The sequence below is a fragment of the Glandiceps talaboti genome, chromosome 5 (genome assembly GCF_964340395.1).
Source record: "Glandiceps talaboti chromosome 5, keGlaTala1.1, whole genome shotgun sequence".
In the NCBI taxonomy this organism is placed as follows: Eukaryota; Metazoa; Hemichordata; class Enteropneusta; family Spengelidae; genus Glandiceps; species Glandiceps talaboti.
This window is the reverse complement of record NC_135553.1, coordinates 24,483,735-24,504,658: the sequence shown is the minus strand read 5'-3', so window position 1 is coordinate 24,504,658 and position 20,924 is coordinate 24,483,735. Positions and strand designations below refer to the sequence as shown.

Sequence of the window (20,924 nt, the reverse complement as noted above, 5' to 3'; positions counted from 1 at the left end):
TTATACTTATAATGTTTTCAGTAATATTTCATTAATGGGATCAATTTATGATGATGGTACTCGTGTACATCATCTATCATCTATGTCATCACGGTGGGGGTCAATCAAGTCTGGTCAATCACCGACAACTACACATGCGTAGTGTAATGTAAACAGTATACATGTTGCATTATACTCTAGACGTAGGCTCTACCATAGACCCTACATATGGATCTATGGTATACGTTTTGATTGTTCACACTATACTACGCGTCAGCGCGTCGTATAAGGGGTGGCCACCGACTCATGGTAGCCTACCTGTGGACTTGAAGGATATAAATGCTACTACACTTATTTTCAGTTGTCCTAACTTGCTAATTTGATTTTTTTTTTAATTTTCGCTCGTTCTTCCTTTAATTTAAAAAAATCAAATCGCAGTTTGGATGGTTTACTAGTAAATACAGTAGGCTATATTTATGGGGGGATAATGACAAGCTTGCCACGTTGCGTTTTTCTTGAGTGTTTATTTACTCCATTTTGGGCTGGCCCATGGCATGGGGAACGTGGCAGCATGATGACGTCTATATGACTCCTTCACAAGGCAATTTACAAACATACACAGTGAATGGATCAAGTTTCCATGTTTGACAACTTGCTATTTAGGTCTAAAACGCCTTTATAGATTGCTGATAGATTGAATGGTGACGATATAATCTTGTACATGTGTATCAAGTTTTGCCCTGACCTTTCATTGTAACCTGCACTTACATATAAAAGTTAGAATTATTTATCGCCTGTCTCACTGTGATCTTGATTGGTGATTAGAAAGCAATTTAAGCATCTCTGGTGACACATTCAAGTTCAAGTTGTATACAGTGGAATGTTAGGCCTCGGCCGCGGGGCCTATACATTGTACTAGAACCTACGCGTAATTTGTGTACACCGAATAACACATATCGAATGAGTAAATATAATATAGGGATATGTATGCAAGCCAGCCGTCTCATGTTCTCAAATTGTTCTACGTAGCTTAGTCGACTAGTCGTGTATGTTTTCACTGTTTCTATTAACTTCCTTGGCTCGGCTGGAATTCTCCTACGTCACATGTTCTAATTTGCATACTTTGGCGATAACACTGGTGTACTCGCGACATATAGTTGTTGGGTTTCATATGCAAATATAGCTTGTTGGGTTAAGGAAACCACACCCGGAAGACCATCAGCTCTGTCGGTACGCGTACGTCGCGTGTCACCGGCAAGGAAGATACCTGTTAAAGTAGGAGATGTTGCTTTCTGATCGTCACATCGGCAAGAAGTCATCGCGGTCATACGAAATGGTACGATGGTTGTGAGGTATACAGTGACATTGTTGGTTGGAAGACGTACTTAAGGTATTGACCCACAGGTGTTACAACCTAACAAGGCAAGGTGTGCTTCGCTTACGTTATTTATATATCTCGTGAGAGATATCAAGATATGCCACCATTTTGTCCACGAACGTGGTATCAGGCCAGGTCGCTGTGTAGTTTTAGACAAGTCTCCATATTATATAATCTGTTTCCCATGCCAGCGAATTAACACTGAGTTCGCAGAGATCATGACACGACTCGTATTCAACTCCCTCGTTAACTTACCATCAATCATAACGCGTACAGTGTGTCCCACTAACATGCCAATTTGAATGATTGTGTTGTGGTTACTTTACGGCCCAAACATAACCACCGTCTCGATGTAGATATGAAATTCAGATACAATCTTCCTGGACAAATTGTGGAAGTATCGATGTCTGGAAATCGACCGAGCGTAAAACGACAACACTCAGTGGGAAGCCTGCAAGGCCGGTGTCATGGTCGACACTATCTGAATAAGCTAATCTAATGAATGTTTAGTTAAGAACTTGTAACCAAACAGAGAGATCAGTGCAGTATGGTTTCGGTTGCAATGTAAAATATTTGCGTGTTGTGTGTGTGCTCGTTATGAAATAAGAATTCGATGACTAACTGTACAACTCACGCTGGTTCTTATATCGACCTTTGTTCATACTTTTAAAGCAATATCCAGTCATAGCTCTCGTTGTTAATGAGTCAAAGTACGACCCACCACAGTTTCGTGTTTTCAACATTTATTCATTTATGTGGTCATATATATATATTACGCTCTGCCACTGCGGTATAGAGCACTGTCTTAGCAGATTGATACTCACCGAGTTATATATATATATATATATATATATATATATATATATATATATATATATATATATATATATATATATATATATATATATATGTATATATGTATATATTTTAATGACTACATAAACATATTGTATTGTCACATTATGGTATATTCACTAATAGATTATGGTGTTTTTCTTCTTCTGAACTTATTTGATTGTGTTATTACAATATAATATCTTTGTGAATGTATTATCCAATGTCAGCACTGGCAGCAGGAGAGCTGTTGGTAATTATAGAACACATTTACGTTTTGATCGAATTTCGATTCCTACATCAACAACTCTCATACCCACATCTAGGTCGGGGCAACATAATTATGTGTTTAATTCAGTTCATGGATTGCCAACATCACAGAGGGCTGTGTAAACAACGCTCTGGATTGAAGGACCAGGCGATATATATAATCTCATGACCCTTGACCCGCCGACCAAGACATTTTGTGAGGTAGAGGGCGTCATTACAACAACAATATCCCCCTTTCAATACCACCATTGTCTGAGATACACTTACATGTATATGCGTATTTGCTATTTTAATAAAGTCCTCGGTTTCGATGGAAATTAGATTAACATTCACGTTTACAGTGACTTAATTCTCACTGTCAGGCGCATGTATAGGCTTACTAACCCCATAGACCCTCCACCCAGGAGGGGTGGAGGGTATATGCTAACCCTAATCCTAATCCTAGCGAATCAACATCAGTTGTCTAAGATAAAATTGAGCGGTAATATTCGAATTTGAAGACGGAAGAAATTTGCGAGTTTCCGTGTTATCTCCATTACGTAAAAGTATTATGCCCCATATGCTTACACTACAAATTCGTGCGTGGTCCAACAAATATTTTATGATAAAAACTTGGTTCTTTTAGTTATGCCTCAGACCCCCACCCCCTTCTAACTAAATTTGTCTAAATTGCAAATTGTTTTAGACAGCACAATCAATTTCAAATCAGTATGTAGTAGTATGTAGTGCTATGAATGCAAAACTGGTAAAAATAGTTCTTTTGTTGAAACTTTACTCTTTAGTGTCACTCATTTACTGAGGTGAAAATTCTTCCATGACGACATTTTTTTCTAAATAGTTGTATTTAGGTGGAAAACAGATCCATTACAACTTAGATCATTTTGGTAGGATGAGAACTAAAATGGCTCAACCCCCCCCCCCTCACAACCAAAGTAAAAGTATTTAGTTTTTTTATCATACATTGAAGTATTGATCTCGCCTCAACCAGAAAGTGTCAATTACATTTCAAAGCCAAATTGTATAACTCAACATTCATACATACATACATACATACATACATACATACATACATACATACATACATACATACATACATACATACATACATACATACATACTAGTACATACATACATACATACATACATACATACATACATACATACATACATACATACATACATACATACATACATACATACATACATACATACATACATCCATCCATCCATCCATCCATCCATCCATCCATCCATCCATCCATCCATACATACGTACATACATACATACATACATACATACATACATACATATGTGCACAGATTAAATTATGCAGAAAAAATCCAGCAACAACTCTCAATCTTAAATCATAATTCGGTTAACTGTTGCCATGGTGATGTATAACAAGCCTAAGTTATCACATACAGAAGATTTCAGAATTTGATTTCTACATTGGAAGGCGTCATGTACGATATATTTTATTGAATTAAAATATTTTCCCCGCTAATAGACACATCATTGATTGTCAGACACGACCCGGTGTCAACTCATATATGTATTGACGGAAACGACAAATCGATGTTTCAAAAGTGTAAACAAATGTGTGTGTATAGGTTATGTAGTTAACAATAGAACTAAACCTGAACGCTGTCTGTTTACACCAAATGGAGATTTAGAAGAAAGTAACACGTGGAACACTCCAGCTGTTACTATGGCAAATTTAACTTGCCCGGAGGCGATGTGTACAATCTCAGTGCTACGTCAGCATTTGGGTTATTTGCGCTGATGTTTGAACCACCCAACTGTTTTCACTTCATTCCGATATTATTTCGGGACGAAAATCACACATCCTTTATGGATATATTAGACGTGATAATGAAAAGAGGTGACGACCAATATTGCACAGTTTTCTAAGTGTATAAAATATTCACATCGACCTACTCGTTTATTTCAGATTGTGATAGCGGCTGAGAGATCGAAGACGGATATCTTCTAAACGTGAGCGATACTGTGACGTTGGAAATATCTAGACGTTCGTGTTGCTTTGGGAGAAAGAGAGCAGAACTTCCGTTGATATTGTGCCAAGTATTTTGTCAAAATTTGCGTCGGATTGCCTTGCCAAGCTTTGTAAGTCGTTGAACGAGAGAGAAGGGGTGATTTGAGAGTGAGAACGGTACCGTGTGACACCTTACAACTCGACTGCTAAACCTAACAGTAACATGGCAATACGTGGCAGATCTGTGTATATCATTTTGATAACAACGGCTATGGTACTTAGTGTAACTCTTAATTTACGTCTAATAGTAAATACCCCTAATGCTGAACAAATATTTAATGTGGACGATACACCATTCCAAAACTCTCATCCACACTGGAAAAACAGAGATGTGCTTATGCCAGAGAAGACACACAACTCTCCACATACGATAGCTGCAAAGAAATCACAACAACTCCAAGATTTCATCAGGGGTAGGTTCAACATACATACATCCATGGATCAAAGTCCACCGTGTCTGTGTGTGTGTGTGTGTGTGTGTGTCTGTCTGTCTGTCTGTCTGTCTGTCTGTCTGTCTGTCTGTCTGTCTGTCTGTCTGTCTGTCTGTCTGCCTGCCTGCCTGCCTGCCTGTCTGCCTGTCTGTCTGTCTGTCTGTCTGTCTGTCTGTCTGTCTGTCTGTCTGTCTGTCTATCTGTATGTATATATGTATGTATGTATGTATGTATGTATGTATGGATATATGGATGGATGGATGGATGGATGCATGCATGCATGCATGCATGTATGTACACGTATATGTACCGGTATATATGTATGTTATACGTGTGTGTGTGTGTGTGTGTGTGTGTGTGTGTGTGTGTGTGTGTGTGTGTGTGTGTGTGTGTGTGTTTGTGTATGCTGTCTCATAACATGTATTATGCAGGGTCAATATATGAATGATCATATTTCGTCTAGCAAAAAACGAAGAAATTAGTACATTAAGAATTCCGTTATAAAATATATCTTTTTCTCGACATATACTTAATTGACCACGGTCATCAAATCAAATCAAAATAATATATTTATAAAGATGATTCTATGAAAATCTTCCCCATACAAAACCATGACGTGCGATTTTACCACATGGTCGGTTGATTTGAAATCTTGGTGTGGCATGGGTCACTATATGTCTGTCTGATATCAAATATTTTCTCAAGGAAATGTGTTTTAATAGTTACATGTTTCAGTGTACACCGGCTAAAAGTTCAAACGATAAACCGTCGTAAGTTCTTTTCAGGGTGAATAAAATTATGACAGAAGGGAAACAGACACGTATACGGATGATTGGTAATATGGCAGTGGTAGTATCAACTACATATCACCAGCTTTATATAGTCACTCGTCAGCTTCGATACAATTCGTGAATTGTCTTAGTACAAAATATTTGCGTCACAAAACATTGTAACACAGTATTAACATGGAAACCAGGAAATTGGGTTTGTTTTCCGTGAACGTGACATATTGGTGATGGTGTATTGTGAATGTTCTGAAAATGGCTAACAATACAAAATGTACTAGGACCATTCATGATATGTCCACAGCTGATATGTCTGCAATACAACTGGAATGGTTTTGAAATCGCTACACTATACCAGTTTTAAGAGTCACCAAGCTTGAAAAGGATTTCTAATTTTAATATGTTAAAAGTACCCGCCAAGAATGTGCATTTATTGAAGTCGTGAAATTTATTAGTTTACTCATACAGACTAGTGTTCTGAGAGATGAGATGAATGTTCATGGTGGTCAGTGAATGGTCGACCGGTCAACGTGTTTCGTAACCCGACGTAATGTTGTTTTTTTTTATAATTCCCAGACAAAAAGTCTGAAAAAAATCTGTGTTTAATACTATGTACAGATGGTGCATAGATCAAATAGTCACATGACTACCAGTGAAAGGGTTTAAGACGATATTACTTTCATTTCCTGAAGGCAACATTGTATGGCTTTTCTCACAAATGTGAAAATGGTGGTTTCATTCTTTGTGTATTTTTAGTCTCCCCACTCCCTTGGGGGAACCAGTACAATGGGTTCCGTCCGTCAGTCCGTATATTACGTCATTTCTCAGCCATACTGTATCCGATTTCTTTCAAACCTGCCACAAATGTGACACCATATGGGACATATGCACGTCACTTTGTTTTTTGATATATGCAAATTTAACTGAATGGGGGGGGGGCATATTTGTAGTTAAAAATCAATATTTACTGCATAACTGTAATGCATAGATACTCCATTCAAGTGTCTACCCCATATTATCAGATGCAATATATCTTTTGAAACCTTTGACCTTGACCTTCAGGGCCAATTATCAAAATCAAGCCAATTTCTTCCTATTACAGACACATTGTAGTATTAAATACTTTTAAAAGCATGTTTACTACAAGTACTATTGAAGAAAAGAACTATACACAAGCATTATTTTTGGTGCTCATATCACTTTTGCAGACTGGCAGCCATGTTTGTAGTTAAAAATCAATATTTACTGCATATCTCAAAAACTTTAATACAGCAAGACTCCGTTCAAGTGTCTACCCCATATTATCAGATGCAAGCTATCTTTGAGACCTTTGACCTTGTCCTTGACCTTCAGGGTCAATTATCAAAATCAAGCCAATTCCTATCACAGACACACTGTAGTATTGACATTTGTCAATTTCTTTAAAATCCTGTTTACAAGTAATATCGAAAAGAAATACTATACACAAGCATTATTTTGGTGCTCATATCACATTTACTGAATGACAGCCATATTTGTAGTAATAAACTATATTACAGCATAACTCAAAAACAATAATACAGTACATAGAGACTCCATTCAAGTGTGTAACCCCATATAATGACGTGCAAGTTTTCTTGTATAACAACAACCTTTGACTTCTACTTGATTTCCATTCAGTCATATAGAAGTAATGCATTTTATGGGGAACGTGTCTTCTAAGTTCTAGGAAGACTTGTTAGTTCTGCTTCAAGTTGTTTTCGGGAGTATCATTTTCGTGCTGTTGTTTCCATGCATCTATTTTTAGGAGGGGAGGGTGATTAAACATTCCAAAAATGGACATATATACCTAGCAACAAGACCACGCCCATAACAACAGCAAAATGGTGCTCAATATTACAAAGACAAAAATAGGGATGGTTAGGCAAGTGGTTAAACATCCAAAAAGTGTATGCCTAGCAACAAGACCACACCCATAACAACACTGAACTAGTGATATAAATTGCATAAATAACAACATGGATTGTTAGGCAAGTGGATAATTTAAAAATTGATATAATTGACCCAACAACGAAAATAATGCCCGTATGTATATAAACATTTTAAGAAAACCTCATAAACTGTACAGTTGTGCTACAATGCCAGTGGCGCTACCCCCCCCCCCCATATGCCTTGCCCCAGTGTACAACGGGACTCTTCAAAGCCACATTAGATGACTTTTTAAAACTCTATTTCATCGATGCAGGCTAGGTGAAAATTACTTTTCTAGATCTTCTATTAGCATACAGAAATACTATGAAAGGATAAAATCAACATCGCATTTGTTCCCCTTTAACCCGGAAGTCTGAGCTAACAATACGAACATTGTTGACTTACAGCTGAACCAACACGGATACCTGAGGGTCCTGGTGAAATGGGGAAAGCTGCCACAGTCGCCAAAGGTGAAGAGGAAGAGATGGAAAAAATGTTTAAAGTCAACTATTTCAATTTGATGATAAGTAACAGAATGTCAAATGACAGAACTTTACCAGATTATCGACCAAAAGGGTTCGTATTGCTGTGATTATGACTGTGCAACGCCAGCTCTCCGTTAAACTAAGATAGATACCAGCGAAAACTATAGTTCGATGTGGTAGATGACACAAGTACATGTAGGTGACAGTAGGTGATAGCGATGCTTTGTTCATATATAATCACCCTCAGGCCGTAATGAAAATAGTGTAAACACTAGAAGCTGGAAATGAAGTTGAATGTGGCGTGACTTCACAAAAAAACTGCCCTATCGTGAGTGTAATCACATCATGTAATAGTTTGTGTCAATACTGTTTTAGTCTGTGTCTATTTAAGTTTGCTGGTAGCTGGCTTGCCACAGTCGTATTTTGCATTAGAAAAACCAGCGGTAATCAAACAAGTTTAACACGTGGATGGCTTTATGCCTTATTTAACAGTTTCAAGGTATCGAATCACATTGTAATTACATCAACATGTGTTAGACGGTTCCACAGTTGTCTAGAATATGTTCATGGGGTTTTGTATAAAGTGGGTTCTAGTGTGACTCCAATTATCGTTTGCAGTGTATTAAAGTGACCGACCCATTTTAAACTCTTGTCGAATACTCACTTCCGAGGTCTACTGTTACTGTTGAACTAGTATAAAAAATTAAACGCAAAATCTATCATTATTGTGGTACTTTAATGTACAGTTGCACCCATGTCTACGGTTGAAGTGTATGATTTATCTAGTTACTTTACATGTAGTCGTTCTTACCCACGATCTCTTTCTGACGTGGAGATGATCGTAACGCGTATAGGATCACATGGCGCTCAGTCTTAGTTAGTTATGTTTACGAAAACAAACAAACAAACAAACAAACAAACAAACAGACAGACAGACAGACAGACAGACAGACAGACAGACAGACAGACAGACAGACAGACAGACAGACAGACAGACAGACAGAAAGAAAATAAACACTGGCAAACATCAACAACAGAGAAATTACATATCAGTGTCAACAATATTTCTATATATCAAGAACTACTTATGTTTTCCTGTATGTGAAATGGTCACAATTGTACCACTTCTTGGTGTTTATAAATATTGTTTACACTGATTAGTAATAACTCTGTTGTTGATGTTTGTCAGTATTTGTTTGTTTGTTATGTATGTATGTATGTATGTATGTATGTATGTATGTATGTATGTATGTATGTATGTATGTATGTATGTATATATATATATATATATATATATATATATATATATATATATATATATATATGTGTGTGTGTGTGTGTGTGTGTGTGTGTGTGTGTGTGTATGTTTTTGTAAACATAACACTACTCCTGAATGCACATGATAGGACCAGACTAGTGCATGATACGTACATTTACATTCAAGGTTGTCTATACTAACCGGGAAGTGGTGATTTGCCAAATGATTTAGGGGGAGGAGGGGGCAACATCGCCCAGACAGAGATTCTTGCGACAGATACATCTGATCTGCTGATAACAGAAACACACCAATGACATGATGTATTTACCCAACTGTTTTACACATATTTGTTGCATCGATATATTTTTTGTGGGTTCTACGTATAGAAATCGATACTATTAAAATTGGAAAGTAATTGAACAATGTGACCATAAACACGTGTTACGTTTCAGCAAACTTACACAAAATAGGGTACCACGTGATCAAACAGATGTCAGGTCGGATGATACGAAAAGTAATAGGGATGGGGGGGGGGGGGGTTCTCTGTTGTAGACCAATTTATATGTGCAACCAGAGACCCTACACTTTCTTGTAGGATATATGGTGCAACGCAAAATTATTTTCACTTTGCAAATTTTTAAAACTTTGAATTTAACATGACTGTATTAAGTCATGAGCATTGTCTAACGGGTATCTTCTCCGAAGTATGTACTTCGCAGAGAAGGCGCCATTTTGCTTGTCACAAATGGGGGTGAAGTGAGTGACACCAGAGACCCTACACCCACGAGGGTCTATGGTGACACCAAGGATTGTACCATTTCATTGTGTGCTATTCGCTTATCTCCAGGTGCCTTAAGAAGACCTATTCACGTGACTTACCTAAAACAAGTGTTATCATAGTATATCATAACGAGGCTTGGAGTGTTCTTGTGAGGACAGTACATAGTGTTATTTACAGATCGCCACGACATCTCTTAGAAGAAGTTATTCTTATTGATGATGCCAGTACTAAAGGTAAGTCGTGGCAAATTGTTTGGAGTTGAACGATCAGTCTATAACAAATACAATGGCGATAACTGATTGAACACTTTTCGCATGCCAGAAGTGTCCGTGAAGTAGTGATGCTGTGAAGAGGACAGTTGTGTAATGTGAAGTAGTGATGAATTACAGTTGTGTAATGTGAAGTAGTGATGAAGTACAGTGGTGTAATGTGAACTAGTGTTGCCGTAAAGAGGACAGTACTGTAATGTGAAGTAGCATTGCCGTAAAAGATGTAGCAGTTTAACGCAAAGTAGGCTGTTAGAGTTGTCGTAAAGAGGATAATACTTTATGACGGTGACTTGAAAACAATTTAAGTGTCGTAATTTACTGTAAAGATGATTTTAGAAGGATACCATTTAGTGAGTATTGTTTTAGAGAAACCAATTTTGGTTTGAAATACTATACTACAGTTCATCAAAGAGAATTGCAGGTTACTTTAGTAAATTGTGTTTCATGTATAACTGTGCCTCTTCTTTGATGTAGAAACACTGTGTTTACACTATGTTAAACCTTTGAAAGCTTGACTTTATCATCTTTACATCTTTATCATCTTGACCTAAATATATCACTGCCGTGCACACATACACGTTACGTCAGGTCGACTTCTTTATTATAATCAAATAATAACTTCCACCATCCTTTCAAATGCCGTAATTGTCGAGTTTCATTTCATTTTATATTTATTTGTCAATGGAACAAATATCTTAGTAAATAGGCGATTTTCCTACTTCTACTACACATGACTTCCCCATACATGGTGCATTTAGTGTTACTTCTTCTTAGCCAAATGATACCTGATTGTCGTAGAAACACCGTAAGCTTTATATGTTGTGATACACAAAGTAGCCGGAATACAGAAATAAATGGGATTTTATCACATGTAGTATTCCTGGAATTTACAAAGTGGGGTTCCCAATTAACTCGAGGAGTAGATTTGGTTGATCCAAAGTCAATGGAGGATTAGGGTTAATCGGAACTCGGGGGGAGGTTTAGGTTTAATCCGCGCTTTCGGGCAGGGTTTAGGTTTACGCAGACCGCTGATCCTATCTGTCAGGGAGGTTGGGGTGGATGGTGGATTTAAACTCTGGGGAGTGTTTGGGGTGGTTAACACTCGAGGTGTCATCCTTCACAAACAATCGAATGTTTAGATCCAAATAGAATGTCATGGGTCAGAACAGCAGCTTTTTGAATCAAACCCCGACTTTATTTAAGTGTGTCTGATACGTCTTCCAGAGGGAGAGGAGATATTTATCACCCTTTGAACCCAGAATTACATTCATTACTCCTCGCAAAGGAGATTGTGTATTTCAAGTTATTCAGGGTAAACATCATAGTTTATGTTTTTTCCAAGTCCAACTGTCGGTGATAATGTTCGGTTTACCCATAGCCAGGGCACTTGTGGCGAATGTATGTACTACTATTTTGTACTTGGCAGTCTAATAGCCGCTCTATAGTTCCAGGCCCACTGGTTATATAGGCATTTCTTTAAACCGTTTGCAATACCGAGGTCGTCCCACTTCCTACTCATACTATACCAAATCTAATACTTCTTCAATGCTTGCGGCACTTGCCAAAGTTGTAAATATTTTATCTCCGGAGAGGTTTACGCGATCCCAGCCGATTGGATGTACATGAATGAAATCGGGATTATTTGGCTCAATGAATTATCACCAGGAATGCACTTTACAGCAGTCAGGAATATCTCCCGATCGGACTAATTATCCCGGTCGGGATAATTAGGATAAACTGGTACAATCTTTACAGATAAATTACTCTTCAAACGTGTGTAATGGAAAATTGCCATGAACAACCTATGCCCCCCCCCTCACCCCACCCCACCACGGGATATTTTGTAGGTCTTTGAGAGGAGAAAGTTTGCATACCTGTTTCCACGTGCACGTGTGCCATGTACGTCGGTCAAGTAGTTTAAAGGCTTATCCCCATCGGAATATACAAAATAACGTTATCCTGATTGGGGATATTCCCGACTGGAGGTCTATAGCTATAGCGTTTCATGCCACCCACAATTCCCTTTAATACTCTTCCACATATATTTTGTATATCAGTTGGACCGCTGAAATGTCAAGTTCGTGAATGGTCACATTTATAATTATTTGTTATCCCTATTTGATTTTTACAGAATATCTCGGTCGGCCACTCGAAGATTACATTTCAACTCTACCAGTCCCTGTACGTCTACATCACGCCAAGGAAAGACGTGGATTGATTGGTGCTCGTCTAAAAGGTGCTGAGTTGGCCAGAGCCCCGGTTTTAACCTTTCTTGATTCGCATTGTGAATGTGCTAAGGGCTGGCTGGAACCATTGCTGGATCGTATAGCTAAAGACAGGTATGCTTGACAGCCCTTTATTTCAAAACTGATGATTGACGGAGACTACTGATCAGGAATAAAAAATGAAATAGACAACAATCTTTAATTTTGCACATTAAATTGTTGTTGATTCAAACAGTCATTTTGGATAAAAACTCATGTCATATTTGTTATGGCCCGATGGCTTTTGGAATTGAGGCCAATTACCAGGAAGATGGGAACGTCTAATATTGTGGATTTTTTGTAATATAACGAACATGTGTGTCTGTCTGTCTGTCTGTCTGTCTGTCTGTCTGTCTGTCACTGTGTACGTATAGTCTATGCTTTATGTTTTCCCCTCTATACTGTTTCCGATGATATTACGGCATTTCGTTGCTACACCGAATATTTTACACCGTAATCTTAGACTTCAAGAACGGTGAAAATAACACGGTGTAATCTTTTGAGATATTTTGTTTTCTATTTCGCTATGAAATCCTGAGTTAATTTGAATTATACACGGCCCCGAGCGTCGACGTCACAGAATACCAACATGTATTATGTATTACCATACAGTTTTCAATAACACTATTTATACCTTACGTCGATCGTCCGCAAATGTTCCCTGTGACTCTATCTGTTTGTTTGCTCTTTACAGGAGGACATCGGTGTGTCCAGTCATTAACCAAATCGACGACAAAACTTTTGCCTTCGTCAATTCATCCGAGGTTACCCATGTGGGTGGCTTTGATTGGAATGTTATATTTAATTGGTACTACGTTCCTGACCGAGAGAAAGAACGTATTGGCCATGACCCCTCAGCACCAGTCAGGTAGGTCACGCCCGTAACAACTAACGTTATTCTAAGATGTTCTAACTTTGAAATTCCACACTTGTACACACCCTATTTGTCAATACTTCTCAATATCGTAGATCATACAGCAACGAGACTTGAAATTACTCCTGAGATCAGACTTGTACGAAAGAATTCTATAGTTGCACTTGTCTTCTTTTCTTAAAAGTTGCTCGTAAGCGTAAATTTTGTTAGCCTATTTACGGCGCTGATTGTGACTCCGATGGCTATCAAAATACGACAGCTATCGGAGTTACAGTCAGCGCCGTAAACAGTGTATGGCAAACTAAAATGTTATAATTATTGAAATTTTGAAAAATGAAAAATAGGCGAGATTTTGTTGACACGCGTGCCTGCTCATAAATTAAAGTGCCCTTGAAAGTCAAGCGTTGTGTAGGACGGTTTAGGGCTTTGAGTTTCAACGTGTAATTGTATTATTTACAGATCACCAACCATGGCGGGAGGCCTGTTTAGCATCGATAAAAGTTACTTCGAAGAATTAGGGTCATACGACCCGGAATTTGAATTCTGGGGAGGAGAAAATATTGAACTCTCATTAAAGGTAATATTTAAAATCTCGTATTTTTTTTGCCCTGAGTATTAATCTGTATCACGTGACTTCTTCTACCAGGCTTACAATTAATTAGAGAAAACATGGAATCGAACAAACGAACCCACTTGATCAAAGTTATGGAGATAATATTTTCGATGGCGTTTTCTGTACACTATTGCAATAATACCACGGAAAGCAATCTACCAGCAAACTAAGATAGACACAAACGAAAGATATTGTTTCATGTGGTATATACACAAGTAGGTGATAACCGTTAAGGTGCCTTGGTAATTATGTCTCAGACCACTATACTATTTCTATAGTGGTCTGAGGTTATGTTGATATTATCGCCCTGTAATCAAAATACTATAAAGACTGAATGAGGTTGAATGTGCCACAGCATGAGATAAACTTGCTATCAGAGACTTCACTCTACTGTGAGTGTAATTACAACAACGTAGGCTTGCAGCGTATGTCAACATGTTGCAAATGTGGTTTTAGTTTGTGTCTTTATTAGCTGGATGATAATTCATTTTTCATCGTCGTAGCTCAGAACCATTGTTTTGGTGGTCTGAGATCGTGATAAGGAAAGAGCAAGAGACATTTCTTGCAATGACGGTATAGGTACTTCACAAAGAGTAGTCAACGGCTGTCGAAATACACGGTACGAAATCCATTTGAACCTCTTCATCCCAAAGGAGATTTCAAACTAACAGACGACCATACAGCTGTTCTCATGTACAAAATGATATAGACTGGAAGTTCTGTTAGTTATCAAATTTGTAACACTCCATGCACTAGTGAGGCTCTATGAACTGTCTGTGACCCTCTATCCTTATTAGCAGGAAGTAAAATAGCATGCCGTTAATCAATGCCATATTTATAGTTGCAGTGTTTTCTTTTCTTCCTTACAGATCTGGATGTGTGGGGGTACGTTGGAGTTCGTGCCCTGCTCACACGTTGGTCATGTGTTCCGCAAGCACAATCCTCATAAATACAAGAACACCACATACAACGTGGTCGGTAGAAACAATCGACGTCTGGTGGAAGTCTGGTTAGATGAATACAAGTATCTTTACTATGCAAATCAACCAGAAAGTATGAAAATCGACGCCGGGGACATCTCTCCCAGAGTTCAACTCAGAAAAGATCTCAAGTGTAAATCTTTTCGTTGGTTTTTAGAAAACGTTTATCCTGAATCACATTACAACTTTGCATTTACTGGTGTTGGACAGGTAAGCCTGAAAAGAAGCAACTTACAGCACTGTTCAGTAGGCACACCGTTTTCGTTGCGTAAGCGGAAAATAAGTTTGGTTTGCAAAAATGATACCTACTCGTAGGATGCCATCACTGCCTTTTCAGCCACAACTTCAAATTTAAAGGACTACACTTTTTACCGAGACATTACATGACTAGTTAAATAACTTCTTTGATTCGTGAACATAGCAGATATAACAAAAGCAAGTCATTGGCCAAGCAACTAAAAAACTGTGGAGCCGAAACCCCCAAACAAAAATATATTTCACATCACTAGATTGTTCTTGTGCTGTGTGTTATACTTTGTAATGTAAGCTCATATCTGGAATCTACGTACATCAAAGGAAAAGGCAAGCACTCTCGTTGATAGAACGCAAATTTTAAAAATATTAAAACATGACAAATAAGACAATTCAAACCGAAGGGGGTCAAATTTTGATCAGAGGATTAATTCCGTACCATACACTTTTACCACACCGTTATTAAAAGTATGAGAACTTTTATTTTTTTTAGTTCAGTATAAAGTAGAATGCCAAAACATCGGCGTTTCACCACGATCATTGTATTTTACGACGTGTTTACACAGCTAGTAGATGCACAAGATATGTTTAGTTTAAGACTAAGTTATTAATAATAATGTGTTTCAATAGTTTTCCTCAGCATTGTCTTCTTATTATTTTCATTTGGATGTTATATTTTGTGTTTTGTGTTTTAGATGAAGAATCTCGGAAGTGGGGCATGTTTAGATATTGGTAAAGCAGCTCGACATGGAGGTAATGAATTTAAAGGCAAAGATGCAGTCAACGTCACCGCCAATAAGGTTGAACTTTGGCCCTGTCACGACGGCAAAGTACAGGTAAAACACACTATTGCCTTATTTTGTATACATACATACATACATACATACATACATACATACATACATACATACATACATACATACATACATACATACATACATACATACATACATACATACATACATACATACATACATACATACATACACACATACATACACACACACACACACATACATACATACATACATACATACATACATACATACACACACACACATACATACATACATACATACATACATACACACACACATAAATAAATACATACATACATACATACATACATACAGACAGACAGACAGACAGACAGACAGACAGACACAGGAAAGAGTCAGTCACTGTACAAATATTTGCGTAATTTGCAGTATTGATAAAAAAATAACATTACGTCACATCGTAACCATGGTTACCGTTTGTCAGGTGGTATAGTTGAAAAAAAAAACCATGTGACATAAATGTAATTTCGATTTCATTTGTAATATCATATATTATTCCTTTTCACAGAGGTTGTCTCTTTTATTTCAGCTATTCATCCAAACAGACAAAAAAGAATTTCGATACATGCACATGTGTCTCGATTATAATGTACAGTTTTCATTTGCATTTCTGTACGAGTGTCATGGAAAACTATCAAACCAGGAATGGATTCACAACCTAAACGTAAGTCTACCCAATACAAATATAACATAAACAGATAGAAATGCAAATTGAGAAAGTTGCCCTGAGCAGGAAAGATCGGAATAAGGCCAATCAGTGACATTCCATAATCGCGGCAAGACGCCATGTTATTTTTAGTTAAGCCTTAATGATATTCTTTTAGAATTCTTCCACGTTTGAAGTCCCGAAATATTCAAGTGTTGTTCAGTTTCTGAAAAACAAACTAACAAACAACAACAGCAACACCACAAAAATAATTTCCATGACATTTTGCAAATCTTGGATGTAGCTGGGCACAAAAATGTACGTGTTGTGTTTTTTAAAATCAGCATTACCAGCATTACCAAAGTGTTAGGGAGTGATTTGTTGTTGTTGTTGTGACCAGTGTACACAGCAATATGATATTGCAGTCATGTGTATGATTAGAAAGCAAAGCTTATTAATATGGAATTATTGAACTATTATTATTGACCAACTTGCGATTTAGAAATGAAATACTGTAGTGTTGTTATAACAACAAGCCTTGCATGTAATGTAGAATAAGACTAAACTTAAAAATGACGAGTTATACTCAGTTTCACGATTCGGCTAAACTCATTATGTATTTGGTTCCCATATACCCTAACATAATTTCAAAGTAGCGTAGATCGGAGGTGTTTACCATATCTCCTCTATGTGTACGTATATCGCAGTGACATTATGGGATAGTTCATTGCCCTCCAAAACGACAATCCTCCCGGCATGCATGCTGTTCGAGAAGTAATAATCAGACATTCTTATGATGCATAGTATATGTAATTGTTACAAATCCTATTATCAATTTCTCAGACATGTTCATCTGAAATTTTGTTTTCAACCGACACGGACCGGTAGGATAAAAAGGTAGTCAGTATCGAATTATCGAAACTTAAACACGTTATTCTTATCTCGGCTGAGCATACACACCGGATTCGTGAGACGGGAGGGTAGTGGTTGTGTTCTCCCGATGTCAATTATAATGCCAAAACGAAAGCTTGGCTTGCTATAAAAGTTTAATTGCAGTGGTGCTTAACTCCGTTCTTTTCTTTCCCGAAATAAAGTTTAATAAAATGCGTCTTCAAATCGACCTTCCTGTAGTATCCGTTATCATTTGCTAGTCTCGTCACATATTTGTAAGTCTCGTCAAATATTTGTAAGTCTCGTCAAATATTTGTAAGTTTCGTCACATATTTGTAAGTCTCGTCACACATTTGTAAGTCTCGTCAAATATTTGTAAGTCTCGTCACACATTTGTAATGTTTTCGGGGTTGTTCTTTGTTTCTATCTACAGACAAAAGCTTTACAACATCCAGCAAGCGGTCTTTGCCTTGATATACCCCAAGCAGGCAGTATGATTCCGACCATGAAAGACTGCACAGGAGCGCCCTCACAGCAATGGGAATTCAACATTCGATATCCTGGCAACATTTCACCGGCAGAAATAACGTAATCAAGTGTAATCCCACGAGGCAATTACGTTGCATTTTATTTTATTTTCAGCAAATACAAATTAAAAAATGGTACTATGGCAGACATCATATTGTTGTTATACATATAGTATTTTATGACGTTTCAATGCATGTAGTTCATAGTTTGCCAATTTGCAATAGTTGAAGCCACAATAATTCGGATGATTTTACCATGGAAACCAACACGTGCCTAATTATAAAGACTATACGTTATATTTATAAATACAGAAAACAGAAGTACTTATGGTTTACGAACTTAACATATTTAAAAGAAAAGAATATTTGGCAAAAAAAGGATAACGATGGATGATTGATTTTATTTCAACTCTTACCATAGAAATGCCTTACATTATCCACCAATCAGCTATGACCTTGGATAAAGTCACGTTCAAATCATGCTACCTGCGAGAGCGAGAACAGACTCTGATCCGCGAAGCTAGGAACATTATTACTACACATATTTTTGCACTTTTTGTCGGGAGGTCTAAAAACCACTGTGTGCCTTTTTAGAGCGGTTTTTGTGAACATTTAATGCAATATTGATGTTTTATGTAGTTTATGAAAGGATAAATATCTGTACTTAAATAAAAGAAACACAAAAGTAATCTAATTTATTTTTAATGTTGGCGTTTATCGGATCTCCGAACTGAAGACAAAGTAAGCTTATTCACCAATGTCAAATTCAGATCATTAAATGACAATCGCTATATTGTTTGTTTTTCTTTTATAGATATTTGTATAGAGCTACAATAAAAGTTGATATTTTTATTATCTTTCCATTCTTTGTGTCTCATTTCTGAAAAAACGATTTTCCAAAAGTGTCTAAAATCATCGTGGAAAATTATTTGAAGCATTAAGAATATAAGACTATGTCAGTCACAGATATTCGTCATTTAATTCAAGATGAAGCTTATCGAAATATTTAGAATGAAAATGTTAATCTGAAATACCAAGTTAGATCGTTTCGTTCTCTTTCTTTCTTTTTGTCTGTCTGTCTGTCTGTCTGTCTGTCTGTCTGTCTGTCTGTCTGTCTGTCTGTCTGTCTGTCTGTCTGTCTTTCTTTCTTTTTGTCTGGATGGATGGATGGATGCATGCATGTGTCTTTGTATCTGTGTCTGTCTTTCTGTGTCTGTGTCTGAGTCTGAGTCTGTCTCTGTCTCTGTCTCTGTGCCTGTGTCTGTCTCTGTCTCTGTCTCTGTCTCTGTCTCTGTCTCTGTATTGATCCCAACGATTACTTTTGAGTAGCCCTAGAGGATTTGAACGCATAGGTTATTTTGATCGAAATATAACCCATTTTTTATTTTTGAGACATAAAATACAGCACTCCGACATAGCATGCATAGAACTGATGAACATGCTTAATACAAATAATTCATGTTTCTACGGTGACTGGCGTCCGAATATCTTAAACTCTGACGTAGACACCCCCGGGACATTTGACTATCTCATTGCAAATGCCACGAATTAATGTCTTCCTTTCGCATGGGCTATCGATATAAAACATCCAATGTGTAAAATATGTTTTGATAAACGTTACAGGTAATATGAATTCTAGAATGTATTTCTTCATTCTGCTGCCTGGACTATACTCAAATTTCTGTCAGGATGAACAGTCACTCGGTGTTTTGCAGTTATTTGTCTTTTTCATTGAGTTACAAAACAGGGACCCTTCAAAATACACAATGGTCAATTTGACATTTATAATATATCCACAACACATGTATATCGCCAGTAAAAGCAAACTCGGACCAGATTATAACACTATGAATGTCTCTACATCCAAGGTATAACACGTAACATTTGTCAGGTGTACGATGGACATTGAGACGATGATAGTGCGGTAGTGGTAGTGTTTCTAGCAACCACCATACTCGCTCTGTCCTCGTGTCTTCATGCCTTATTCTACAAGGGGTCTTTTGAAACCACGGTTGGTGTAAATAAAAACTGTTAATTGTACCATTATTCAGAGGTTGACTTTGAGAGAGGATGCCACGTTTAACTGTTGTCTGAAATAAAAGCCAGCTGACGCCGAGCTTTCAAATTAACAACTATTGTAATTTCAATTTGTATGCGTTATTTGCAAACATGACAGCATGGTCGAGATGTTACCATACATTATTTCCCTAACGAGGTAGAATAAACGTTAAATTTTGCCCATAGCGGATAACTTTACTTACATTCCGAGGTGGAATATAATCTGACAGTATTTAATGCTACTTTGACGCCTCCAATTTGTAATCTGGTGTCTGGAGTTTGTACTTTTCAGCAATTCGTTGAAAAAAAACACCTGATTTTAGGCACATTGCTTGTTTTGCGTAATGTTGGTTGGACTAGCTAGCTAGGTGGATCTGAAGTTTCACGTCCAGTAGTCCATTACTCGCCCTCAGTTACTTTACTAGATCGGACATCATGTTTCGCCGGTATCGCCGTCCATACAGACTAATATTCGGACTTTGCTTAGCAGTTACCGTCTTTGTAAA

At 37.4% G+C, this 20,924-nt stretch overlaps 1 protein-coding gene across 2 annotated transcripts; it reads left to right on the top strand.

Moving 5' to 3' along the window:
* Window positions 1-1,166: 1,166 nt before the first annotated feature.
* Window positions 1,167-19,183, top strand: LOC144435070 (polypeptide N-acetylgalactosaminyltransferase 13-like). Of its 2 annotated transcripts, none has more exons than XM_078123616.1 (11): window positions 1,167-1,406; window positions 4,414-4,928; window positions 8,089-8,257; window positions 10,272-10,438; window positions 12,606-12,813; window positions 13,433-13,606; window positions 14,072-14,189; window positions 15,095-15,415; window positions 16,153-16,293; window positions 16,826-16,960; window positions 18,267-19,183. In XM_078123616.1, the coding sequence occupies exons 2-11, from the start codon at window positions 4,679-4,681 to the stop codon at window positions 18,423-18,425; spliced, it is 1,842 nt and encodes a 613-aa protein (XP_077979742.1). In that variant the 5' UTR covers window positions 1,167-1,406; window positions 4,414-4,678; the 3' UTR covers window positions 18,426-19,183. The 2 variants fall into 2 exon arrangements, with proteins under 2 accessions (XP_077979742.1, XP_077979741.1); XM_078123615.1 differs by having other exon boundaries at window positions 4,414-4,961.
* The last annotated feature ends 1,741 nt before the right edge of the window (window positions 19,184-20,924 follow it).

Excerpts from the sequence above, each read along its gene's own strand:
- LOC144435070 (XM_078123615.1), top strand. The coding sequence starts at position 4,679 with ATGGCAATACGTGGCAGATCTGTGTATATCATTTTGATAACAACGGCT. Across the intron at positions 10,439-12,605 it reads TGATGATGCCAGTACTAAAG|AATATCTCGGTCGGCCACTC; the intron begins GTAAGTCGTGGC and ends TGATTTTTACAG. Across the intron at positions 16,961-18,266 it reads AATGGATTCACAACCTAAAC|ACAAAAGCTTTACAACATCC; the intron begins GTAAGTCTACCC and ends TTCTATCTACAG.